The 27,790-nt window shown below is 38.5% G+C and overlaps 1 protein-coding gene across 21 annotated transcripts in view; it reads right to left on the bottom strand.

Annotated features, from left to right (window-relative positions):
* LOC149074111 (uncharacterized) overlaps positions 1-27,790 on the bottom strand; it is a 235,467-nt gene that overhangs the window by 122,717 nt on the left and 84,960 nt on the right. For 17 of the 21 annotated variants that reach the window (XM_089246127.1, XM_089246131.1, XM_089246138.1 and 14 more), the window contains 7 exons: positions 27,472-27,564; positions 25,134-25,226; positions 22,813-22,896; positions 21,772-21,861; positions 20,372-20,470; positions 19,146-19,247; positions 17,719-17,808 (listed from right to left, as the gene is read on the bottom strand). In XM_089246127.1, coding sequence (XP_089102253.1) covers positions 17,719-17,808; positions 19,146-19,247; positions 20,372-20,470; positions 21,772-21,861; positions 22,813-22,896; positions 25,134-25,226; positions 27,472-27,564 — 651 coding nt within the window. The remainder of the gene's footprint in view (positions 1-17,718; positions 17,809-19,145; positions 19,248-20,371; positions 20,471-21,771; positions 21,862-22,812; positions 22,897-25,133; positions 25,227-27,471; positions 27,565-27,790) is intronic. The other 4 variants (XM_089246133.1, XM_089246144.1, XM_089246132.1 and 1 more) reach the window with 3 other exon arrangements.

The raw sequence follows: 27,790 nt of genomic DNA, 5'->3' as shown, positions 1-27,790 counted from the left end.
TCTATCACTTTGGTCCCCCTGCCGAACGAAATTTCTGGCTACGCCCTTGTCCCATTCACTTTGGTAACAATACATTAAATGATTGTTATACAGTCGAATATCCTGTTATAACGAAGTCCAAGAAACCGGAGAAAACACTTCGTTATAAAGAAATTTCAGATTGTTTGCATTGTTCCTATGTATACTTATTAGAGGGATTAGAAAACCATTCGTTAAAATGATATTTTCGCTGTAACGGTATTCGTTAAAACGGGATTCGCCTGTAATTAGAGCCCGAATTTTCCACTTAAAAAAAATGGCTAAATATGAACTAAAACTGAGAAAATATGTGCTAAAGAACAAATAACCAAGCAAAAAACGCAAATGCGTTTTTAAATGCATCTTTTCTATTTATCTCGGTGCATATTCATTTGCAAAAACATTCTCATGCAAATGATTTCTACATGTATTTTATTTAGGAATTTCTAGTTATTAGTACAAACAACGTACATTCACTGACCAATTAACATCTTTGACTCTTGTCGCAAGAGCCTCCTAATTCCTGCTTTACCCAGGGCCCTGCCTGTATACACTTCAATTAATCGACGTTTTCACTTCGATTCGAACTCCCAAGTCTTTGGAAACACCTTTTCTATCAATCGAATCACATAATTTTTCAATTGGTGAAAACGTGTCACTGAAATACAGTGTTTTACGGTTTTCAAAAACCCATCATGAAGAAACGTTGTAAGCGGAAAAACTAAGCGGGACCGACTGTAGTTTCTCATGCATATTTTTTACTGAAAAAGTAATAAAATTTAAGATGATTGACTGGTTCAATCAGGGCTGCAACTAGATGCTTGGTTACCTGGGGCAAGCACGCATTTTGACGCCCCCTTGTAATGTTGAAGGAGAGGTTTTAGAATGAAATTTGCACCCCATCTGGTCTAGCGCCCGGGGCACGAGACCCGCCTGCTCCTCCCTAGTTGTGGCCCTGTGTGCAATGGCTTTTGACAGGTACTGAAATAATTATTGAACGGGCTACGGTATGCTGATAGCCAGGGCTGTAACTGGGATTTTTGTCGCCCCCACATTCGATAATTTTGTAACGGTGTTCTCTGTTATTTAAACGTTATGTAAAACGTCTTTTACTTGACACTTTTTTTTCTGTTGAATCTTGAAATGAATACCGTAAAAGTGCTTGAGACTTTAGCAACAGTAATGTTATAATACTATCATAAGTATATTTCTTCTCAAGCATAAGATTTTGAATCAAAACGACAGATTTTCACAAATTTTTTTTTCGGAAACGTCTGTAAAAAAAAGGTGGGGGGGGGGGGGTAATTTTCGGAAAAGTTCGTTTTGCATAGGCTGGCTGACCATATTTCCTCGAGAGAAATACGGGACATCGGGATTCCAAATACGGGAAAATACGGGACATCGCCAATTATCGCCAAAAACGATGCCAAAACCAAACAAAGTTGCCAAATATTGTTGAAATTACGGAAAAATCACAATGGCGGGAAATGATGCATTACTGCAAATTGTAGTGGATTAAAATGTATTCCACGAAAAAAACAACGTTTACCAAAACAAATGTGGGAGATTAATATCCCATATATAGTTGTAACTATCATAAAATAATTTATGACTTGAAAAATAATCTCAATCTTCGACTTCAATAAAGAATAAAAATTCAAGTAGGTGTCGTGTGAAATACGGGAAAAACCGGGACACTTTTGCCAAAAAGTCGGGACGGCCAAAAAAACAGCAAATACCGGGACTGTCCCGGGAAATACGGGACGTATGGTCACCCTAGTTTTGCAGTACTGCTTTCGCATTTGTACGACGCGTCGTATAAACGAGGTTCTATTAGAGCCGGAGCCCCCCCAACATTTTCAATAAGTTTACGCCTATGGAAAGAGCGATAGTCTCAAATTTATTAAATAATGCGCCATTTCATTCACAAGTAATTTTTCCACTACGTTATATTATTTGGAAATACGAATCTTTGTGAAAGGAATCTAGCTGCTTGCAACTGTAAGCTGGGCTTATTTAATAAGATTTGAAACAGTGGATAGCATTTGGATACACAAAGGGCACCACAAACCAAGAAGAAATTCGGGAACCAGTGATTTTAACGACCATGTTTTAGGAAATACAAAAACATCCTAAAGAGAAACGAGAGATTTTCCAGTAGAAGATTTAATGGCAACAAAAGACCTAAAGATATAGAACAGTTGTAAGTCTATTGGATGAGCTTTGCATGACCATAGAACGAACTCCTTTTTCAGAATACTTCTCTGTACAAATGGAGAAGTTGAAAGTAAAAAGGTCTATAAAAGTATATATTGTGGAAACGATGGAGGTTGACAGATTTAGACATACTATAAGCGCTCACACACACACATATATTTGGAGAATCAGAAGACTGGGGTAATATTTTTTACGACCATTCAATGGGGAGTTGGGCCGTATACAGGGTGGCCATAATTATAACTATTTTAAAATAGCCTACAACGAAACTATTCATCAGAAAATTGTTAAATTTTGTGAAGGACTTCATGAAGTGATGGGAATTTGTTTAATGGATGGATCAGTTACACGAGTTGCCACCTGAGGGCATTAAGAAATGACATTTGAGCAAATCTTAACAATTTTAATTATTGAACATTTTTATAATTATTACTGCAACAAAACATGTTTCACATGGCCGTGGTGGCCATCATTTTTAAATAGCCATCTTGCGATTTTACACGCTATAACAAAACTGAAGTGTGGGAAATTTTCAGCACGTGTCAAGAAATGCTGCCTTCAAGGTCAGGTAAAGTAATTGGATTGCCACGACTTAACAGACGTTTCAAATGCCCCTGAAGCCAAAAATTACAAGGATTAAGGCCCAGGGAGGCCATAGATTAATGAAATGCCTGCTGACGACATTCTGTAAAATGAGTTTTAAAACATTCGTAAAACATCGCAATGTGTGGAAGAGCTCCGTCTTGCATAAGGATTGTCTGCAAGGTAGTGACATTCTAGCAGGGCCGAAAATTATTCTGGAACTAATGCATATCACTTCCCGGTGATCAAATATGTCACTGGATAGAGACTCATTCCGCTTTCGTACGTCACTGGACCTGCAAAATGTAACAAGCATCTACAACCAGTTACGAGCACCACGGCGCTCTCCTGAAGTACCACGAGTGCTCCATGCTCTTTTTTCGTGCTCGCGAGCACTTGATCAACGTTGCAATAAAAAAGGCACCTTGCAAAAATTACATTTAAGCATTGAAGTCCTGATTTCATGCATTCGTATGTTGAACTTGCCGTAAGGGTGCTCTTTTGATGATGGGTACAGGCAGTGGTCGCAACTGCAAAAAGATTGAAGGCAGGCAGTAAATCCACACCATACTGTCCCTTCTGGTAAACGCAACGGAACCTCTAAGATGGCGTGCGGAGTTTTTATGGCTCTCAAATTCAGTAGTTGTATTAACTGCACCATCCAAGTTAACCAGAGTCGAGCGTCATAATCATGTGGAAGCAGTCACCGCAGAAGTTTGTACGGATTATATAGGAGGATATTCCACATGATCTTACGGACAATTGAGCGTGGCCTATCCAACACCTGAAACCAATACTGCCACGAGAATTTGAAGCCGTCCTCTTCCACCTAAAGCGAAACCTATGATAGGTCTATAGAGACCTGTTTTCTTACTCTACCAGGAAGAAAATTAAATTTGAAGGACCGTTGGCTCATACTCTGAAGGTTTTTTTCATTGGACCTTTTTGAATTCTCTTTTGAGTCCGATATTTCCATATAGCAGTTGCTGCAGAATTAGTTTTAGTAAAACAATTTGACCAACAAAGCGCGATCTAGTAAAATTGTCATTGTGACAACAAAGACATTAGAGAAACAATCTTTGCAAATGTCTAGGGTTTGTAACAGCTGCTTGACAAATTTACACGTTTACTAGAAATATTCAAATTGAAACTCGTTCCGATCGATAGTTGAAGAAAAATTAGTTGCGATCATTTGCAACTTAAATTTTCCCCCCAAAACTAATTCCATCACTTCACGTAGTCCTGCATAAAATTATTTCCCTGTAGGCTACATGAAATAAGGTCTTTTAATTATAGACGCCCTGTACATTACAGTATACATATCGCAAGGCCACAAATTCGTAAATTGTGGTGGGTGGGATGGCACTTCCAAGGGGATATTTGTGACAGCCCTGCTTCGGAATGGTGGGTAAGCCAATGAAGGATACAAAACTGTCGCAATAGCATATCAATGTCCAGATTGCTTGACAAGATGCGTCACTTTCAAGAAAGGCCAAAATAGTCAAAATAAACTTGATCGAAATACGATCCTAGTCAAAATTACGATTTTCGTTGTATTTAGTTACCTGTCAGTTGAGAATTTTAATCTAGATCTTTTTGAAAGCAAATCATTTTCGTCCTCCATGTGAATCTTGAAGCCTATTGAATTTTCCTGCTTATAATTTATATATGCCAACTTCGCTAGTTTGAGGAAAAAAGTAGTCCGTAGCGGTACAAATGACAAAATATATAAATATAAAATCTCTAGGAGGGAGGGGACGTGTTTAACATAGTTTTCTGTTGAAAATTTTATACTGGCATCTATTTCATAAAATCTTTCAAATGTTCGTGTTGATAAATTTTCAACGTGATCACAAAATCAGCATAATCGCGCACCCTGTACGCACAACATGCGGATCATAGGCGCACGTAAAAATTCGAGGGGAGAGGGATATTCAGATTTGAGGGAGGTTTCAGTTTTTCTACAAAATAACACTAATCATGACTCAAAAGAAATCACAACCACAAACCCCCTTCATTTGCACCAATGGTGCGGATTGACTTTTTCCCACTTTAGATATTTTCCAAGCTCAGTGATGTTCAGCCCACACTTTAAGAATTTTACATTATCGTTGAAATTAAAGCCGAAATCCTAAGGTTAAAATAACGTACAGAGAAAAACCCTTCGCAGGGACGTGGCATGCTTCCTCGAGGCAGACTTTCTCCTTGAAATGGTTATGCTCAGAAAAAGTCAAGCCCTCCCATTTCAACTACAGGCAAACGCCAAGAGCCGGACTGACAGGACAAGTAAGATTGGTTTTTAATGCCGTTCATTTACAATAAAAGGACCAGTGAAAAATCCGGCTTAGGGCCCGCCAAAGATCATAGCTTATGGAACATTCCCAGAATATAGGTGTCATGGCTCAGGGAACTGCCCACAAGTTGCCTCAGCCTAGTGTTATGGACCTACACCTTCAGTTTCTTCATACTTGGTCTGAAAGGGATATCAAATGAAGTTAGTTTCATAAATATGAAATACGAAAATATACTAGTGTGCTAAATTAAGAATTTGCACATTGAATATTTGCATACTATTTTGGTGGTATTTATTTTTGTGAAAATAGACAGTTTCCGGTTCATATGCAGTTTTTGGAGAACTGATGTTTTCAGAGGAAGGTTAATGGAAGTATTTAAAAACCAGTTAAAATCAGTCGGGGTGAGAAATCAATAGGAAAAATTTAATAAGAAACTGTCCTCTATTGCACGTAATCATACCCTTTGTTCGAAAAAGGGTGTACATTACACCCTCTTTGGTTCAAGGATAGCGTGTGTAAACTTTATCTTGAAAAGAGCATTCAGTGTATAAAATTAATAGGTTGCCTATCATTGTTTACCGATAATAAAAGACAGTTGAAGAAAGGTAGAAAAAAATTAGTTGAATCTAGGTTGGCAGATAACATTGTGGCTGACCCAAGATAATTTTTGATACGTCAGATGTAAGGGGCAGTTTAACTCCGATAGGGAGAGCAGGGTAGAGAGCCATGTAGGTGTATTAGATAATGTTCAATGTACAGGTGTTGCACGAGGTAATAAAATCGTCAACGATGTTCAAGTGGAAGGTCTTAAATATAAATTTAAAGTAGACCACCAAAACCAGATATCTATCCCAGGGTCCTCGGGGAATGTGCTAATGAATTGTTTGTTCTAGTCGCATAGTTATACAGGAGTAGTGTTACTGAGGGTATCGTCCCTAGGGATTGGAAACTTGCTAACATTGTTCCGATATTAAAGAAGGGTAGTAGAGAAGCTGTGTCCAATTATCGTCCAGTGAGTTTGACGAGTGCCTACGAAAATTTTGGAAATTATCAAAAAGGCAGTTTGTGAAGTAGATAGACAAGAATAATGTATTGTCTGATAATCAGCATGGATTCAGGAAGTGAGATCATGTGACTAACCTCTTCTGCTTCCATGATCATGTGACTAACCTCTTCTGCTTCCATGATCATGTGAGGCTTTGGGTAATAGCAAAAATGTAGATGTTTACCTTGATTTCCAGAAGGCATTCGATTGGGTCCGACATGGTTAACTCTTGAAACGTTTACACGAGATTCAGGACAACTTGCAGAAATGGATAGAATCATGGGTAAGTGATAAATCACGAGTCAATGAACAGGGAATTCTCTGGTTAGACAGGAATCGCAAGTGGAGTTTCTCTGTGAAGGAACTATCCTTGAGCCCTATACTTTTCATCGATAAATTCGATCAAGGTATCGATGCGATTGCTAGCAAATTCGTAGATGACGTGAAGCTGGAGTAATCTAGAATCTAAGCTACAGGGAGTTGCAACCAGTGGCGGATCCAGGGGGGGGCGATGGGGGCGATCGCCCCCCCCCCCAAGAGCCTTTAAACAATAGGTGAAGGGGCGATCGCCCCTCCCAAGAGCCTTCAAGCAAGCATAACTCCAGTTACCTCACTTTTTTCTTTATTAATCCTTAATTTTTTAAATTAATTTCCTTTTTTTCTCAAAGTTCCTTTCCCTAAAATTTGTTCCCCAAGTTCCACCTTGAGATTTCTTCTGCTGGTAAGGTCGAAAAAATAAAGAAGTCATAGCCGGAGGAGGGTCAATTGTATTCCCACCAAGGTTCTACAGGGATTCCATACGATTCGGCTGTCACGCTGCCTTTTCGCTTACCCCCTAGCGCCTAAGGGCTCGCGTAGAGAGGCAAAAAAATGTACACCCTTCAGTTTTTTTGGTAACGCGCAATAAAGCACAAGCCATTCAATAAGATGAATCATCGTTTTCTAGCCTTTGTTCTCTTTTTTTAAATTCAGTCCTGAAACCCGCAAGCTTGACGTGGATCAAAAAATGGCCATGTCTTCCAGAAAAACTGTTTTCAGTAAGCAAAAATTTTAAAATAAATAGATATTAAGAAAATTAATTCTATTACTTTTGTAGCACATCTGGGTTTTCCCAGAGAATGAAGCTGCATTCGCTTACGGATTCACTGATAATGACATTAACGGGGGGTTCCCCCACAGGGTGAGGCTAACAGGGCTCAGGATGATTCTCGTCATTTTTTGATTTTCACTCTACAAATTCACTATAGTGGGGCCTAAAAGTATGAAAAATCTCAGCAAAGCCCCCCCCCCCTCTTCGAAAACGTAGCTCAAAAGCCCTGCGCCAGCAGGTGAGCATTTGAACACAGCTTCTCTATAATATCTGAAAATATAGACCTCTGCCCCATCTAATAATTAAAGCCTTTGTAATTTGAAATAAGTACCTGGATTAAACATAAGTGGATTGCGTGTATAATGCTTTTCCAAAAACCGCCATAAAATCGTTTCAAGCGAAAAAACGCTTTAAACGGGAAATATTTCCCGTTCAAAGAGTTTTTCCGCTTGTAAAGTCTATAGTCTGAGCATTAGTTGAAGATGAAACCACGAAAATGAATTGCACTAAGCTTGAAAAGGTTCTAAGAGCAGTGCCGCAACCAGATGCTTGGTCAGCATCTTTGTGTCCCTTGTAATGTTAAAGGGCAGGTAAAATGTTGAAATTCACGCCCCCCCTCCAGTCCAGCGCACCAAACCTACCTCCTCTTCCCATGTTTCGGCCTTGAGGAACGTTATAAGTGGAATCCACTATATAAAATTGATTGTGTGGTGTCGGATGTTCTGCGGGAATTAAATTTAACCACCATCTTTTCAGACAAAACATCTGAAAATTAATATTGTGCACTTGATAATCATAATTAAATAATAATGAAAATCATTTCGATTTTCATGAAAGTAAGCTTTTGCTATTTAACGTATCTGTGGCGAGAAACTGTTTTTGACAACCATATAGTCTGCACAAAATCGAATAAGAAATTTATTATTTTAAATTGCGCAATATTAGAATTTCATTAGGAAGTTTTTTTACTCTTAAATTTTTCTTAATTATGCAGACAAATTAGTACCCACATATTTTATTGAAATATGCGTCAATTATTTCTTGTTATCGAAAACAGTCTACTTGTTTCAATAACTTTTCAATGCTATATTTTCATATTTAAGAACATTTTCATATTTTATCTTGACGTCCTATTCGAATAAGCAAGATTTACCATTTAGTATTTCGTGTATTTGTGTTTCCAAGATTTTATATTTCCTGATTAGTAATTCTCTGAAACTCGTGCTAAGGTGGTTCCAAATTAAAGTTTTCATCCTTTATGAGTTGTTTATTTGAAACCGAACCAGAGATTCAGGTTAGGAGATTGAGAGTAATTTTGATGTTCAGTCAGAAGCGCATTTACGGTTTTGCCGATTTGAAGGCTATTCAAATTTCACCGCCCTTCCACTCAAGTCTAATTTTCTCGACTACCCTATCCACGAATTTTCCATCCCATGTTATAGCCCTCCCCCCACTCGTGTATTAAAGTCACTCTTTTAAAGGTCCGTCCCACGAGAGTTTGCTAGGTGACGCTGGATAAGATAATTAAAGTTAAAGATAATAAAAGCCTTTGTCAGGATCCGCGGTCGTCTCAGGCAAGCAATAATTAAGGCTTTCAATACAAAGGCAGAGGAACGAGCGTCTTCCTTTGTGAATGACCAAACAAGCACGGTTTACTTCCCGCCAGCTGTTATTTTTGCGGTTTATGTCCGACAAAGACTTTTATTAACTTTAATTATCTTACCCAGCGTCCCCTAGCAAACTCTCGTGGGACGGACCTTTTAGTCATTTACATGTTTGCACCCTGTTTGGTCACACGTGTTTGACGCTGGTTTTGGTAACTTTCGTTACTTACACGCGCTCTAGACAATACAGTCTTAACGCATTCCCCGCGGGCGGGAGCCTCAAATGCAGAGGGACCTCTGGTTTAAAATTTTAAAAGTAAACGTGTCTCGCCAGGTAGGGGGCTCAGAAAAATTACTTTTTCCGAGGGCCCAGTATACGCTTCTGACGGCTGACTCTAGGCCACTCACTAAACTGGTCCCTCACTCTTTATGTCACTCATTTGATCATTTATTACTCCCGCTCAAAGTCACGCTTTTGCTCATTCACGTGCTTACAAACTCTCTAGGTGACACGGTCACTTGCTGTCTGGGAAGAGGTGGTTTATTTGACGGTTATAAAAATTTCACCGCCCTTCTATTTTGCTAATTTTCTTGGCCACTCAATCCTCAAATTTGCCGACCTTCTGAACTTGCCGCCCTGGGCTATAGCCCATTTACTTCTGTAAATAGGACATTGTCTTCAGTAACGGGGCATGAGGATGGTTAAAATCAGTGTTGCAAAAAAAAAATTGAGGGGAAAAACTGAAAAATTACCAGCAAAAAAAAAAAAAAGGCTGATGGAATTCAATTTTTCTAGAACTAATAGAGATATGAATTATTAGTACAGTAGACTCGCTAATCTGGCACATATCACCAGGGTGTACTGAGGTAACAAAATCGCCGAATTACTGCAGATTGATTGAAAAAGTCCATTTAAATAACAAACTTCTGCTCATAAACATGTGCGCACTATGTTTTCCTCTTCTATGCTCGGAGCAAACCGGCCTAAAAACACCGGATTACTGAAGGGATTATTGAAAGTGACTATACGTAGTAGGATGGGAAACTTTATTTGAAGTCAAAAATGGGTTTCAGACGCAAAATATTTTTATAAATCGGGTATACAAAGCTGGAAATTTGTAATTTTTTAAATTTTATCGTCTCGTTTGAAAATTATAAGTGATAAATGAGGAAGTTAGAAAGGTATTATTTGTAAATACAGACATGTCATAAATGGGTGTTTTATTGTGTGTAATACTTATTTTCATTTTAAGAAAGGATACAAGTTTGGTGTGCTATAAAATTGTTCACAGAAAGAAAAATTAACTGTCTAGAACGTGAGTAACTAAAAGAAGACTGCTTAATGTTCTTTACATCAATCGCCAAGTCCTCGAAGCGTATACGTGAACACGAAAAGTTGCTGGAGTGAGTGGAGCTCGGCTTTGGACGCTTGAGTTTCCAGCAGCGGTTCCGAACCTTTTCAGTGCATACGCCAAGCAGATCATGAGTGAATACTAAACAAAGTATTGAGCAAAACAAGAGGGACCACCTTAGGGACCCCATGGATGGAAACAAAGTCCCTTTGGTCAGGTCCAGTGCCGAGTGGGGAGTACTGAGCCGATATGAATTAGTACGAGACAAGCAAAGCCAGTTGAGGGCCCCACATGGATCTGCCGGCAAATAAATAGAATTCTCTATCGAACGAGACAGACCACAGAGGGCTCACCTGGAATCACTGATGTAAACAAAGCTCATTTGACCGATCCCATCACCGGCATTCAAAATCTGAACAGGGAAAATATCTACCCTGTGCTGTACTGAAACCGCCTTATCACGGACCCTACATATAAGAGGACAAAAGCTGCGCCGCATAGGTTTAGCTTTTTATCTGAAGCCATGAAGTCATTTAAAGTTTGAGCGGTCACAAGAATTTTTCGCAAGCTCAGTGCGACCCGTTACGGGTAAGGGGGCTGTCAATATGCGCGTAGTAGCCTACCTATTTGATAACTACTTTGTTGTTGTGCGTAAAGTTCATGTTCCCAAGGGTGGAGCTGACAGGGCCGGGGACGATTCTCATTATTTTTGTTTTTTTAAGCTATAAATTAACTATAAAAGGGCCCGTGAAAAGTCTGGTCTGGGGGCCCACTAGAGGCTTTAGCCTAGGGGCCCGCTCATGGTCAGGGCTTTAGATAATTTTTTTCCTTCAAATGTTCAAGGATAGTCTCTTTTAAACGAGGTTTCTTGTATCCGAGTTAGCTTAGAATTCATTTCCTCTGCTTGACCGAGATCCTTATTTTATTCATATTATTTTGCATAATTGTTATAACGTCACAAAGAGAAACGTTTAATACTTTCACAGGGATAAAAAAAATTAAATTTAAACGGAAAGTATCTCTACTTTGACTTGAAAAGCTGGAAAAAAACATTTATCGAATACATTCGGATGAATTTTTATTCGTGCGCATTGTTTTGTCCGGTTAACTATGAGCCTTAATTTTTATCAAGCGAAGGAGGAAGAAATAGTATTCTAGGAACATTTTAAAATACCAATTCTTCATACGCTTTTCATATTCTGCTCTTTTTTTCATCTGCAAAGTGTTTATTTGTACAATTGCTCATGATACTGTTAATAAAAAAACATTTTTAACTGGTAATGTGCATCAGAATTCCTTACAATGTTTATAAATACAACACATTATTCAGTCTGCACCTCAAACTTTTTTGTCGTACGGTATTTTTTGCGAGGGTAGCCGGCACAAACGTTCAAATTTATTATCAAAAACAGCTTATTCATTAATTGTAACACCAGTTGCTGCAAGCAAGTTTTTAAATAAGTATGCTGCAATTTGAAAAAATATAATTTTTATAAATATAAATTTTAATTTAGATTTAATTTTTAACTGCCTTCAATTTTTAATTAATTTTTATTTTCAATTAAAATGTAATCGTAATTAATTTTAATGTTAATTAATTTTTTAAATGAAAATTAATTGAAAGTTTTAAATAATTTTAATTCTTAAAATAAAAAAAACTAATAAAAAATTAATTAAGTACGTAGTTTGGGTCTCACCGATCGACATCTTTATTGTGAAAAATCGCCCCCCCCAACACATCACCCTGGATCCGCGCCTGGTTGCAACAGGATTGGTGCATGACGTTTAACATTGACAAGTGCATGATCGCTCATTTTGGTTTGAAAAACCCTAGATTGTCCGAGTTGACCCTACTTGCATCCAAGTTAGTGACGCCATTCACCGATTACAATTGATGAGCGGCTTAGGTTTTCTGAACATTGTTCCGCGGTGTACAGAAAATGCAAATAGAATGTAGTCATAACTCATGAAACAGAGCAGACTTCATTGTTTGAATATGTTTACATTGGATGAACGCATATGTCGTGGACATATGATAGAAATATTCAAAATTTTCAACGGGACGGACCACGAATTGGTACACCGTCAATCTATCGCTTTCACAAGGGGACACCAGTACAGATTGGTAAGGGACAATTCAAGGTTGTGGTGTCGCAGGGAATTTTTCTCTAATAGGGTTGTCAATAAATGGAATAGCTCATCATTGGAGGTAGCAAATTGTGTTACAATTGATACGTTTAGAAAGATACGATAAACATGTGGGGATAAATCGAGAAGCTACCATTACTTCCCATAAAGAATGCTATGATTGTCTTATGCTCATTTACATAAAAATATTATACACCGTTTTTAAATTACATTTTAAACTGGGTTGCTGTACTTATGAAATATAAGACATCCGTATTTGTTATGGTCATTTTTCTCAGCCACCTCATTGGGTATCTTGCCTGTTGTGTCGTTGTATTTGTATTCAGTGTTGAATACGTAAGCGTACACGTGCGTGTACAGCTGTGACTATAGAGAATAAGGACACTAGGCGCATTCCACAATTCGTGCGTTCTTACTTCTTGGTGACATTTGCTGTTTGTCAAGAGTTTAATAAATCTAACAAGTTATCGGGTAAAATTAGCCACAAACGTATAGATAACGGAATGAGATGGAAAATTGTCAGTAGATTGGAGGCAGGGCAATCACAAGTGCAGGTGGCTACAGAGCTCCGTTACGCCCAGTGTCGTCTGCAATTTGTGGAAACAGTTCCAGGACACTGGATCCATAAAGACGACCTGGACAAGGTCTTGGAAGAGCCACGACCAATGAGAGTCGTTATTTGGCACTTCAAGCACGGTCCCACAGAACTGTTACAGCACCACAGCTCTCACGCGAGCTGCCACTGGAATTAATTTCACGGTTTACTGTTGCATTAAGGCTTCACGAGAGGGCTTTATGCCAGAAGACCCGCTAACTGCAGCGCACAAGGGTGCGTTTAGCATGGTGCAGACAACAGCCTCCGACTAGATTTTAGTCAAGCACCATTTTCTTTATAGACGAGTGGAGATTCAGTCTGGACACATTCTTGATGTACACTCATCTGGAAAGAGCCTGGTACCAAATACCATTTCTCCCACATCAGAGAAATGAACCATTATTGTAATGTCATGGACGGCCCCACACCCCTCTATTAGGCAGAAGGTCTGACTGCTAGGAGGTACAGATCTTCCAACCCTATGTACGACTTTTCAGGGTGCATTTGGCCCTCTGTTCCAGTTCATGGACAACGCTCGCTCACATCAGACTCACCTGTGCAAAAATTATCGGGAAAGAGGATCGTCACGTATGAATTGGCCGGCTGGATCAGATACAAATCTAGATCAGTTCTAGGATTGTTCTTGGAGGGAATCCTGAAAACCGTTGCTGTAGGACTGGGATCGATTACCACAGGGAGTAAACTGCCTCGTGTCTAGTATCCATTGTGCGACCCTTGACATGGGACCATAACCTATATTTCTCATTTTCGGTTAGATTTCAACGTGGATTTTAGACATTCCTGCAATGAGCTTTACTGACAATCATGCATGCGTACTATGACTTTTGTATAGTACATTTTGTTATAACTATTTGTACCAAATTTCATTAAAGTCTGTCCACTAGTTTCAGAAATATGACAATGCGATTCTCAATTTTGGACTTCAACGGCTCCATTACGTAACGACTAATTTTACCATAGAAATTCAATTAAAATGATTAGACCCTTTGAGAAATATCCTGCGTAAATGTTTGATGTTTAGTTTAATTTTAACCTCTTGAATCAAATTTGTTTTTATGCTTTAGAAATTCAATAGCAATAATATCGTTCCAAGAGGAAAGTTTCTCCGATTTCATCCCTTTGTATCCCCTTCTGGTTGGATATTGGTGTGGGGAGGATCATCCCACCAAGAGCCAGATGATATAGGAAAACCAGTAGAATACGGAACAGTAATAACTAGCAAAAATAGCCTTTGACACTCCAGATAAATACATGGGGGGGAGCGGCACCGACTTTTTGCACAAGGTGCCACTAGGTCTAAGACCGGCCCTATACTGCTAATTTCTGCCTTGGAAAGCTTCAAGTACCTTATGAACGATAAGGTTTAACTGTTTTAAAAATTTGAAAGGAAGGAATTTGAAGAATCAACAAGAGTTGAATGTGAAAGTTCTAGCACAATTAAGAACGGTAAAATAATGGACAATCTAAAAGCGGGACGTATGGTAAAGTATATTTTGGTTCAACAATGGTACCTTGCTTCAGATGGATACAAACAGGTTTATTCTAGAATTGCCGTGGCTAAAGCCTTTTCACCCAGCCAGCCACCACAACGAACATCTATGGGCAGCACATGAGGTTATGTAACCGGGCAGCATGCAAGTTAGAGATGTCTTGTTAAAGCCATAAGGTACCCAACCAAATAGAGAAATGTTATTTTTGGTTGGATAATCGTCTATTCCCATAATCGTGTATACTTCATGACAAATACTCTAAATTTGAAATATTTTATTAGTAGGTAATCAAATCTTTCATTACCGGTTGTACTCATGCATTTATATAATTTGGCAAAAGTAAGGTCAAATTATAAACGCAACGGTAGACAAGATATTTTTGCTAACAAGGTTGAGGCGACCACCGATAAATGGTGCCTTTATTTCCAACTCATTAATGGTAGAAATCACAATATAGCGATAGGGCCAGATTTGATGTTAGGTTGGTCTGTTCACAGCATGCTGGGAAAAGGTTTAATAAGGATCATTGTACACATTCTGCCAATTCGATAGATAAAGAAATTTGAAAATTTTCACGTAGACTAATGCGGGGGAATACTGTAATTGGAATTTAAATGCTCAGAAATGAAGGTACCGAAATGAAGGTTTTTTTGAATAGTGCTATAGTTTCTTAGTAAATCAGACAAATCATTTCACTCTTTTACAACTGAAAAATAAGATTAATTCCATATTTCATTATTAATTGTTTTGCCTGTATACGTTAAAAAAAAAACCAAAAAATCTTTTTGCATATGGAAAATAAATGTTTTTAAAACAAACTAAAAATACGTACAACTTTTGAATGTAGTGGGCCTGATAAAACCTAAGGAAAGGGTAAAAAGGTGCAATCCTCGAAAAATGATAAAACTTGTAATTAAATTAGATTTGAAGATGTGACGAGACTATTTGGACCTCGGGGATGTTAGACTACCGGAAACCCAAGGTACCCACTGGCATTCTGGTTGCAACGTTCTGGTCTTGCAAGTGACAGACGAGAATAGGGCCAGAAATCTAGCGGTCATCGTCCCCGTGAAAATTGTCATGTCCAATAGACTAAAATTAATAAGGAAATATCGGCCTTGGTCTCAAATAGAACACAGATTCAGTTCTTTCGATCATTTTCTCACATTCCGGAAGGGACTAGACCCGCCACTCAGGTGTCAACAACTACCCCCGCTACTGCCCTGGCCCAATGTAAACGTTAATTTTAATGCGTTGCTCATCTTTTCTATACGATGGACTTTTCACTGTTCAATATCAGTGCACGTGTTTTTGAAAGATCATTGATCTTTATTAAAATCTTATGTCATTTAAAGATATACCATCAGAATGTACCCCCAAGGATATAAAATAGGGTAAAAATCAAACATTTTGGCTAATAATGAACCAATGATATTTTAAGGAAAATGATATTTAGGCAACTGATTTTTTGAAAAAAACGAAGTGATTTTTCTAAAAAACCACTTTGTTAACACCAAGGTTTAAAACAAACAACCCTGCCTTAAACTAATCCACTTTGATAAGACCATTAATCACAATCTAAAAAAAATTTAATATGTGGCACTTGATTCCCTGCTCAGTTATAAATCTGTTACTAAACCTTATCAAAATTTATGCATGTTAACTGCAAAGTAAAACAAAACCAAGAAAGACAAGAGTAACAATTTACCAAAAAGTAAGAATAGGAGTCCTGAACAAGTACAAAGAAATGAAATAAGCTTACGCCAAGGGTGCTCACACGTTTAGGAAGGGCAGACCACTTCATTGAATTGAAAACTCTGCAAATTACTGGAGTCATCAGTAACTGCCCCATGAATCAAAGCCAGATTAGCCGTTAAACAATTAAAGCACATGCTTAAGGCATCGGGAGAAAAAAAACCACGAAAAATGATGAGCGTATATTTGTTTAATGCACATTTTTCCAGCAGAGTCAACCACCTAGTAGGAGAACAATTTTAAGCGCAATTGAATGTTCAGTTGAAGATCTATCGAACATGAGCAAGACCTCACAATCAAGGGAGGATAGGGGTGCAGTGCTCCGAGTAATTGACAAGGGCGGGTGCAGACTTCCCGTTAAATTATAGGAAGGGGTGCCAATAGATGCACACCACCTGCCCGCCAAGTGACTAAATTTTAATTTCTATATGCATCTCACTGAAGGCGATACAAAAGCAGAAACCAAATTATGTGCGAACACGTTATTGCTTAATTCTTAGATCGATTTTGCTCATTTCCATAAATTAAACAGCCATCTAAGCATTATACGCCCCGGACAAAAATTTTTCTCAGAGGCTCCACCCAGCTATAAATACCTGCCTATTAATTTCCATACTTACTCAAATTTTAGCCAGAAAAACATAAGGATTCTACGGCATTTACAGACCCGTAATATCATAGGCCCCAGGAAAACTTTCTGAAACCCCCTAAAAAAACTGCATATCACTTCACATACATCAGTTGAAAATTTGAGTATGTAATTGTCACGAGGCCCATGGCCATGCAGTAAAATGGGATGGGGCACCAAAATTATTTCAGTGATTAAAACCATCATACCAGTTGATCCGGCCCTGCCGCAAATGACTTGAATGGTCTTGAATTTAGTGACCTGTGGCACATTGCAACTCTGGTTTTGTGCTGGGGGATCTTGCAATACTAATCTTTAATGCTATGCGTGTTCAAGTGATCTATAAGTGTGCTCAGAAAGCTCATTTTAAAAATTAGATTTGAGGGCAACGTGCCGCATGAGATGACTCCAGGGGCCACACATGAAAAAATTAAATATTTCTATGTTTGAGTTACTTCATTCAGTAATGTTTAATTATATTTCCGAAATTAAAATATTATGCATTCTTGATGTTTAATAAATCAATTGCTCATGAAGTGGCTTTGTTCTCTTGCATCTGTTTATGATCCAATTTGAAAATAAATCTTCAAAAGAAAAACAGATTTAGTGAATAATTCTAAGCCAGGGCTGGACAAAGCACAAAACGAATCTGGGTGTCAGAACAATGTTTTCAAGCAAAAGTCCCAAAAGATAGTTTGTGCAATCAGATCATGTTATCGTTCGGGAATTGGTTTTTTTACACTTCTGATTTATATTGAGAAGATATGCAAAAAGCAATTGAAACAAAAATTGGTTAGACTTTGCTTTGGATGAATTTTTTCATAAACTAGATCAGTAAAACTTAATTTTAATGATGTTGATAACAAAAACTAACCATACCTTGGGTGAGGGTGAAGTTTGAGGCAATGCAGATGAGCGACGTGTCGGACTTTTTGGCGGCCTCCCTTTCTGTTTACCTGGTTTAGACATCTAAAGAAATAAAAATACTATAGCCTACATCAGCAATTCTCAACAGGTGCTCTGCAGAACCCTTGGGGCTCCGTGTGGCACTCCCAAGGCAGCTCAAGAAAAATACAAGGAAACTAAATTAGAAAAATAAGTATTTTCGAATATTAAATCAACTTCAATAAACAAATGAATAGACCTACGGGGCTCCTCCACAGAAATTATATACCAGAAAGGGCTCTGGGAGTCAAAAAAAGATTGAGAACCGCTGACAAAGGATACTCAACCTTGGAGCATTCGGCTCACTTCATTGAGAAATGTTGTGGGTCATTCAAGTGATCTTTGATTCTGCTTCCAACGTGAAGTCAAGGAGGAATAGGATGGTAGTTGTCTCCCGCAGCACTAACCATCCATAGTGTTCCGGACTGCCACGTAGATGGGCTAGGAGAGATCTCGGCAACGGGATAGAACCAGCGGCAAAATTCCGGTGTTCATTTATTTCTGCATGGTCCGTCCTTTTATAAAAGGCATTTGTTTACTATTTCACTGTTACACTCCAGTGTAGTTTTAGACGAACGAAAACCCTTTCGCTCTGTGTTCATGTTTGTGACATCCACATGTGATTTCTCACTCGTGTGTCTTCAGATGACGAAAGTTATTTCCGACACAATTACACCTGAAAGTGTCACAGGTTAATCAAGAGTAACCTACTCTTGATTTGGGCATGTACTGTGGGTCACGTGATCTGGAACTGCACTGCAGCGCTAAATAATAAATATACTGCACGCTTGTTTAATGAAATTTTATCCGCGGTTGTTTCACAAGTAATTACACCTGTATACGTGCAGCAGGCCACCTGACTCATCCAGGATTGGGCTGGGATCCCAATACTGATCTTGAATACGTTGCGGGTCCCTTAAGTAATCTGTTAAAGTGCTCAGAAATTTGACTAAAAATTAGATTTAAGGTCATGGGTCACAGATGAACCCAGGGGCCAAAGGTTGAGTGTGCATGGCATACACGTTATTGAAAAATTCACTGCATATTTCTATGTTAGGAGTTGGTTCATTATGTTTCAGAACAAGGGCATAGCGGGGGGAACTTGGGGGGGTCTGGTCCCCCCCCCCGAAAGGTGAGAAAATGACCGAAAAGAGAAAAAGATGGCCAAATCCATTGTCCTGTCACTTTGGTCCCCGAAATGAAAGTGGTCCCCCAAACGAAATTTCTGGCTACGCCCCTGTTTCAGAAAGAAATTTATACAAATTTTTCATAATTAACAAAATGAATTTATTAAGCAATTATTTGATTTGGATTTAAAAAATTAATTTGAATCATTGTGATGCAACAAAAATTTGCCATACCTTGGGTGGACTTGGGCTTCGAGCAGATGCAGATGAGCGACGTGTCGGACTTCTTGACGGCTTCTCTTTCTGTACACCAGTGCCTTTACCCGCTTTCACCGCCTATAAAAACAAAATTACTATAGCCTGTATAAAAATACTCAACCTTGGAGAAAAGAGCACTCAGTCATTGGGAAACGTTGTGGCCATTCAAGTGATCTTAATGATTCTGCTTCCAATGTAAATAAGTCAAGGGGAAATAGGCAAGGGCGTAGCGAGGGGGGGACTTTGGGGTCTGGTCCCCCCCAAAATGTGAGAAAATGACCGAAAAAAAGGAAAAAGATGGCCAAATTCATTGTTCTGTCACTTTGGTCCCCCCCAAAATGAAAGTGGTCCCCCCCCCGAATGAAATTTCTGGCTACGCCCCTGGAAATAGGATGGTAGTTGTCTCCCGCAACACTAACCATCCGTAGTGTTCCGGACTGCCACGTAGCTGGGGAAACAGATCTCGGCAACGGGATAAGTCCAGTGGCAATGTTCTGGCGTTCATTCATTGCTGCATTGTCCATCTTTTCTTTAGAAGGTATTTTTACTATTTCACTGTTGGATACCGAAGTAATAGTTTTAAATGAACTAAACACCCTTTCAAACATGAATGCAGAGCGAGGCATCCACTTGGTTGTGATCTTTAACTCATGTGTCTTCAGATGAGGTATTTCTGACACAATTACACCTGCAAGTGTCACAGGTCAATCAAGAGTAACCTACTCGTGATTTGGGCATGTACTATGGATCACGTGATCTGGAACTGCGCTGCAGGTCTCGATAGTACTACCACATACTGCACACTTGTTTAATGAAAAGTTATCAGCGGTTCAGTTTCACAAGTAATTACACCTGTAAATGTGCAGCAGGCCACCTAACTCATCTAGGATTGTGCTGGGATCTCAATCCTGATCTTGAATACGTTGGTCCCTTAAGTAATCTGTTAAAGTGCTCAGAAAGTTGATCATTTAAAAATTAGATTTGAGGTCATGGGCCACAGACAAATCCAAGGGCCAAAAGGTAGAGTACACATAGCTCACCATTTATTCAAAAAACATTTATATGTTTGAGTATTTAGTACGTTTCAGAAATTACTTTATACGCATTCTTGATTGTATATTGAGCAAATTCATTTTTTTTAATCATTTCATTTAAATTTCAAAAAAATTTAATTCGAATTACTGATGTAACAAATGCCATGCCTTGGGTGGGCTTGGACTTCGAGCCGATGCAGATGAGCGACGTGTCGGACTTCTTGATGGCTTCTCTTTCTGTACACCAGTGCCTTTACCTGGTTTAACCTAGAAAAACGACAGAAGCGGCAGTTACAATTTGACCAAAACAGGTTTATAGCAACCACACAGATGATTTTCTGTCTCTCCTCACAGTATAAATAATTACATTTCTTCAAGTCTTCCACAATGAAGTTTATAATTTGCTGTGCATTGAAGGCGGTTGACAAAGACATGTTTAAGAATGACTTTCAAGATCGTATTCAAAAGCTCAGTACAAAGTGTAAATTACAAGGTCGGATGTATATAAGTCAAGGTGAACCTGATGGTTTCACTGCGTTTATCTTTCAGGGACTTGTTTGAATTTTTTTCAAGACTAGTAATCATTTGAAAAATGAAGGACTTCTGTCTAGCTCTTTGCCGAGCATTGTAAAGATTTTTTTACACCTCTTCATCCCATAAAAATACAATGGAATGCTACTGGGTAATGTTAGACAACCCTACAATAGGCCTACCTATTAAACTGCTTGGTAAGGCAAACAAATACACAAATTTGCCAAATTATTTGTTACATTGAGGTGACTCAACTGTACATGTAATACAACCATAATGTACGTGTGAAGAACTCTTCCACCTGCTTCTTGCTGGCACCTGCCTAGTCCAGCAAGCGAGAAAAAAAAGACTTAACTGTCTCGAGACCAGTTGGTCACATTAACCAGCTCATATTTGAAATGTTTAATATTCCTGTGGAATAAAATATTAAATTTCAACTTCAAAGTACACTATTCAAATAATGCGTCAATATCTTTAAACACTAAGCAAAAGAAAAATTATTTAACTAAATGATCATCTACCTCTCTTCAATAACCTTAAACCAAATCAGCTTTGGTAAAACCATTAATCACAATCTACAAAATTTAATATTTGGCACTATTCATTCCTTGCTCAAGGTTTTGTCACTGAATTATAACTGAGCAGGGAATCAATATAGATTCTTGATGATTAATAAAATTAATTAGATGCAAGAGAAAGCCGCTTTATATGTTCATGATCCAATTTAAAAATAAATCTTCACAGAATAATTCACAAAATCTTAGTTTAAGCCAGGGCTGGACAAAGTGCAAAACGAGTCTGTTCTGACGCCTAATTTTTCAAGCAAAAATTCCCAAAAGTTTGCACAAACTATCAGATGTCATTCAGGAATCGCTTTTAGCATATTGCTTTCACAAAATACAACCCCCAGAAATATGTAAATACATATTGAAACAAATATTGGTTAGCAGACTTTGCTTCGGATGAATTTTTTCATAAACTAAACCAAATCAGTAACATTAAATTAGAATGATTTTGATAATAAAAATTGGCCATACCTTGGGTGAGGGTGAAGTTTGAGGCAATGCAGATGAGCGACGTGTCAGACTTTTTGGCGGCCTGCCTTTCTGTTTACCTGGTTTTGACATCTATAAAGAAATAAAAATGCTATAGCCTAAAGGATGCTCAACCTTGGAGAATGCAGGGCACTACATTGGGAAACGTTCTGGGCCATTCAAGTGATCTTTCTGATTCCGTTTCCAATGTAAATAAGTCAAGGGGAGGGAAATGGGATGGCAGTTGTCTCCCACAGCACTAACCATCCATAGAGAGTTAAGGACTGCCATGTAGCTGGGCAAAGAGATCTCTGCAACGGGATAAGTCTAGTAGTAATGTTCTGCGTTCATTCATTGCTACATTGACCATCCTTCTATAAAAAGGGATTTAATATTTTACTGTTGTATTCCAGTAATAGTTTTAGATGAACGGAAAACCCTTTCAAACATTAACACAGCAAGGCATCAACTTCAGTCATTTTTATCACTTGCGTGACCTGAGGTCACGCAGGAGATTTACGACACAATTACATCTGCAAGTGTCACAGGTCAATCAAGAGTAACCTACTCTTGGTTTGGGCATGTATTGTGGGTCACGTGATCTGGAACTGCGCTGCAGCTCTATATTCAAATATACTACATGCCCCTTTAATGAAGAGTTACCCGCGGTTCAGTTTCACAAATGCTTACACCTGTAAACGTGCAGCAGGCAACTCCTTTAGGATTGGGCTGGGATCCAAATACTGATCTTGAATACGTTGTGGGTCCCTTAAGTAATCTGAAGGTGCTCAGAAATTTGACTATAAATTAGATTTGAGGTCATGGGCAACAGACGAACCTAGTGGCCAAAGGTTGAGTAGAACGAATGGCCTACACCAATTAGTGAAAAAAGTCGCTACATATTTATGTTTGAGTCAGTTTAATATGTTTCAGAAATAACTAAGCAAATTCATTTTGTTGATCAAGAATGTATAAACAATCATTTCATCTAAATTTTAAAAAACTTAATTTGAATGATGGTGATGCAATAAAAATTTTCCATACCTTGGGTGGGCTTGGACTTCGAGCTGATGCGGATGAGCGACGTGTCGGACTTCTTGATGGCTTCTCTTTACTTAGTTTAGACATCTATAAAGAAAAAAAATGCTATAGCTCTGCACAAAGGATGGTCAGCCTTGGAGAATGCAGGGCACTTCATTCATTAGGAAACTTTATGGGCCATTCAAGTGATCATGATTCTGCTTCTAATGTAGATAAGTCGCGGAATGGGATGGTAGTCTCCCGCAGCATTAACCATCCTTAGTGTTCCGGACTCTGCCACTGGACTTATCCCGTTGCCGAGATCTCTTCACCCAGCTACGTGGCAAAGTTCTGGCATTCATTTATTGCTGCATTATCCATATTTTTTTAAAAAGGGATTTTTACTATTTCACTGTTTTATACCAATGTTATAGTTTTAGACAAATGAAAAACCCTTTCAAACATGAACACAGAGCGAGCCATCCACTTCAGTCATTATCACTTACATGACATCAAGTCCCGCAAGTGATTTAAAACAATTTACTTCTGCAAGTGTCACAGGTCATTCAAGAGTAACCTACTTGTGATTTGGGCATGTACTGTGGGTCACGTTCTCTGGAACTACACTGCAGCTCTCGAGAATATTAAATATACTGCAGGTCTTGTCGAAGAGCCCACAGTTCAGTTTCACAAGTGATTACACCTGCAAACTTACAACAGGCCACCGGATCCGTATATCCTTTTACACGAGCACCAAAGATGCGGGCATATACCGGCATGTTTAGTTTGAAATTCATGCATAAAAACTATTTGTAATTATTTTTCTCCTTCACCCGATTCAGTGCTTATAGGCATTCTTTGGTGGTTTAATCTAGAGCCTCAGAATATCGGTATAAAAGATCCCTTCATTCCGAACCTCACAAGTAGTAGATGGGAGAAAATGTCTAATATTTTAAAAAGATTTTTTAATCTTTAGATTTTGGAATTTCGTATTTTTCCGAAAGTTCCAAAAATCCAATCCAATCATTCCACGTTCCAAAAAAAGAAATTCAAGAGAAAGAATTTACAAGTAGAAAAAAGGGGTGAGACTAAAATGTCTGCTTAGGAATATTCACACCACAATTCTGTCTTAGGCCGGGATTACACTATAAAATATCGTTTATAGAACTTGAAAAATATAACCAACAGGCGGATCAGTTACGTTCGCTCTTCAAACTTAGATTTTTTCAAAGATCAAAAATAAATATTTAAAATATGTAAAAAGAAAAAATTGTTTTTATAAAATTTAGAAGCTATTAAAGTGTTAAGTCAACTAAATATTCGTAATGAACGAAACTGCTTATAATTATGGTCCCGTCAGTGGCAGGTTTTATTGTATAAAAAATAGTAAAGTATGGACAAGAGGCAGTTAAAGTTGCTATATTTGATCATTTTTGTCGCACCAGTCATTTTCTGCACACGAGGGCTAATTAGATTGTGACCTACAATTTATTGCCGATTCTGTACGGCAGGCTTGTTTTTCATACTCAGAGGTTGGTGCGCTAACCCATCGATGGAGGACTCCGTGCGGTAGCAATTTTTTGCTGCAGTCAAGTTGCCGTTTTTTGTTGTACCCTGTGTCAGGCAAGTTTTCTGACAAGGACGAACTGGGTATCGAACTCGCGACACCTCTAAACATCCTTTGGTACTTTAGGCAAGCATCTTATCGACTGGGCTACTGCGCCCTAAAGTTGCTATATCTCCATCTCTGAAGGAAACCCAGGGATAGACTTATGTGGGTACATCCTATTGATGAACGGGGACCTTCATATGGTGTTTTTAAGGGTATTTATGGCACAAAAAAATTCCGTGCAAATTCTTAAAAGCAGTAAAAGATGCGGACGAATTCGTTCCACATCATGTGAACAGCCCTGAATAACTCAATTGTCAGAACTAATGGGCGGATGCAGAGCCTGAAAGGTTCAGTATATTTAAATTGTTAAAACTTCTAGACCTGCATCCGCTCAGTGTGAATGGCCTCTCATCTAGGATTGTGCAGGGATCTCAATACTGATTTTAAATACCCTGCAGGTCCCTCAAGTGATCTGTTAAGGTGCTCAGAAAGTTGATTTCAAAAAGATTTGAGGTCATTCGACACAGATGACTTCAGAATAAGGGGGGGGGCACGCACCAAAAGGTTGAGTACTCATGGCATACATATTAATAATATTCACTATATATTTGACTCAGTTTAGTATGTTTCAGAAATTACTTTATATGCACTCTTGACGATTACAAATTAATTTGCTTAATAGACAATTTAAAAATTTAATTTGAATGATAATGATGCAACAAGAATGCCATACCTTGGGTGGGCTTGGACTTCGAGCTGATGCGGATGAGCGACGTGTCGGACTTCTTGACGGCTTCTTTATAGGTGACAAAATCTCGCAAATGCACTGGTGAACAGAAATAAAAAAATACTATAGCATGTACAAAGAATGCTCAACATTGGAGAATGTGGAGCAATTCATTCATTGGGAAACGTTGTGGCCATTCAAGTGATCTTGACTTATTTACATTGGAAGCAGAATCAAGGGGAAATGGGATGGTAGTTGTCTCCCGCAGCACTAACCATCGGACTGCCTCGTAGCTGGGCGAAGAGATCTCTGCAACGGGATAAGTCCAGGACATGTTACTCATCGCCTTTTGAGCTTGTTATAAAAGCTTTTACCAATTTATTTTCATTTCTTTCCACTATATGTGGCTTCTGTTCCAGAAACAAACTACATTTTTTGAACATGATCGCGGGAAGTGATGTTACTCTAAAAGTCCCGCTACCCTACACATAATAGAGCCCAAGAATGACAATGAGAATAATGATATTTCTGAGCGATCCCTAATTACACTAGATTCTTTTATTGCATATCAGTACTGATAGTTTAAGCAGAGGTAATTCAAAACTTGAAACCACGCCACCATATCCATGTGGCTAGTGACCTCAGTTTTTTTAAGGCTTAGTTCGTCCTAGAGTGGACTATGCTGTAAGGTTTTGGAGACCATATCTACAGAGGGACAGAATTGGTTGAAGGGGTGCAGAGAAGAGCTAAGTGTCCTTATTGGCACACGAGGCATCAGTTATGTAGAGATACTTTGTTTTTTGAATGTTTTCATTGGATGAACGCAGGTGTCGAGGAGATATGATCAAAATGTTCAAAATTTTCAATGGGATGGATAGGATGGACCATGAACTTTTAGTACACCGCCAATCAACTGCTTTTACAAGGGGACACCAGTATCGATTGGTGAGGGACAATGCAAGGCTATGGTGTCGCAGGGAATTTCTCTAATAGGGTTGTTAATAAATAGAACAGCTTACCCCGGAGGTAGCAAATTATAACAATTGACACGTTTAAAAAAGAAATACGATAAAAATGTTTGGATAGCTTCTCGATTTACCCCTTCTTAGAATAAGACAATTATTCTTTATGGCGATAATATATGCACATAAAATACTATACCGATTTCATTTGTTAATTGCATTTTTAATTAGGTTGCTATATTTTTTTGCAAATATACGACAGCTATGTTTTATGGACATCTTTTTCTCAGCCACCTCGTTGGGTATTTTGCCTGTTGTGGCAATGTATTTGTGAGTAGGCTGCATTTGATCCTGGACCATAATTTGCACATCACTCGTCTAGAATACGACAAGTTACATATTAAGGCTGAAACCCAAAAACTAAAAAAGGGTGTGAGAAGGGTACCTCCTTAAACAAATATAGCATAATTAAAAAGGAATTTCTTAAATTTATAGGATACTGAAATGCTCTACTATAAGACTTATTTTGCTTTGGCTGGAGTCAATTTAATCATTTATACTGTCAAGAGGCAGAAAATTATCTGGTTGCTATCATTTGTCAAGTCTTCTGCAGTGAAGTTTGTCAACCGCCTTCTACAATGCACAACAAATTATGAAGACATGTTTAAGAATGACGCTCTTCCAAGACAGCATTCAAAAGCTCAGTACAAAGTGTAAATTACAAGGTCGGGTGTAAATAAGTCAAGGTGAACCAGATGTTTTGCTGCATTGATCTTCAAGGGATTTGTTTGAATCTTACTGTTCATGGCGAGTAATCATTTGAAAAATAAAGCACTTCCGTGTCTAGCTCTTTGCCGAGCATTGTAAATATTGTTTATGCCTCTGCACGCTCTAAAAGTACATAAGACAATTGAATGCTACAAACATGCTGCAATGCTCTCAATATTCAAATATACTGCATGCCTCTAATGAAGAGTTATCCGCAGTTCAGTTTCACAAGTGATTACACCTGTAAACGTGTAGCAGGCCACCCGACTCATCTAGGGTTGTGCTGGGATCCCAATACTGATCTTGAATACATTGCTGGCCCCTTAAATAATCCGTTAAGGTGCTCAGAAATTTGACTATTTACAAATTAGATTTGAGGTCATAGGCCACAGATGAACCCAGGGACCAAAAGATTGAATACACATGGCCTACACCAGTTATTTAAAAAATTCATTACATATTTACACGTTTGAGTCAGTTTAATATGTTTCAGAAATTATTTTATATGCATTCTTGATGATCAACAAAATGAATTTGTTTAATGAACAATCATTTGATTTGGATTTAAGAAAAATTAATTTGTATCATTGTGATGCAACAAAAATTTGCCATACCTTGGTTGGGCTTGGGCTTCGAGCCGATAAGCGACGTGGACTTCTTGACGGCTTCTCTTTCTGTTCACCAGCGCGTTTAGCTGCTCTCGCAGCCTGTAAAGAAATAAAAAAAGGATACAGCCTACACCAAGAGTGCTCAACCTTAAAGAGTTCAGGCCACTTCAGTAATTTCAAAACCTGTCGTGGGCCACAAGTCATCAATAACAGTGGAAATCATGCAAGCGATCGGTAAGTGCACCATATCAATTGATCACTAAGTGCTCGTACAAATCACGAAGCCAAAACAATCTTTGACAATCAGATGCTCTGGTTGTCATAT

This window comes from Pholcus phalangioides, unplaced genomic scaffold (genome assembly GCF_987345545.1).
Source record: "Pholcus phalangioides strain wild (caught in Gottingen) unplaced genomic scaffold, Ppha-v1.0 ptg000017l_1, whole genome shotgun sequence".
Lineage (NCBI taxonomy): Eukaryota > Metazoa > Arthropoda > Arachnida > Araneae > Pholcidae > Pholcus > Pholcus phalangioides.
The sequence above is the reverse complement of the archived record's forward strand: the minus strand, read 5'-3'. Positions and strand labels throughout refer to the sequence as shown.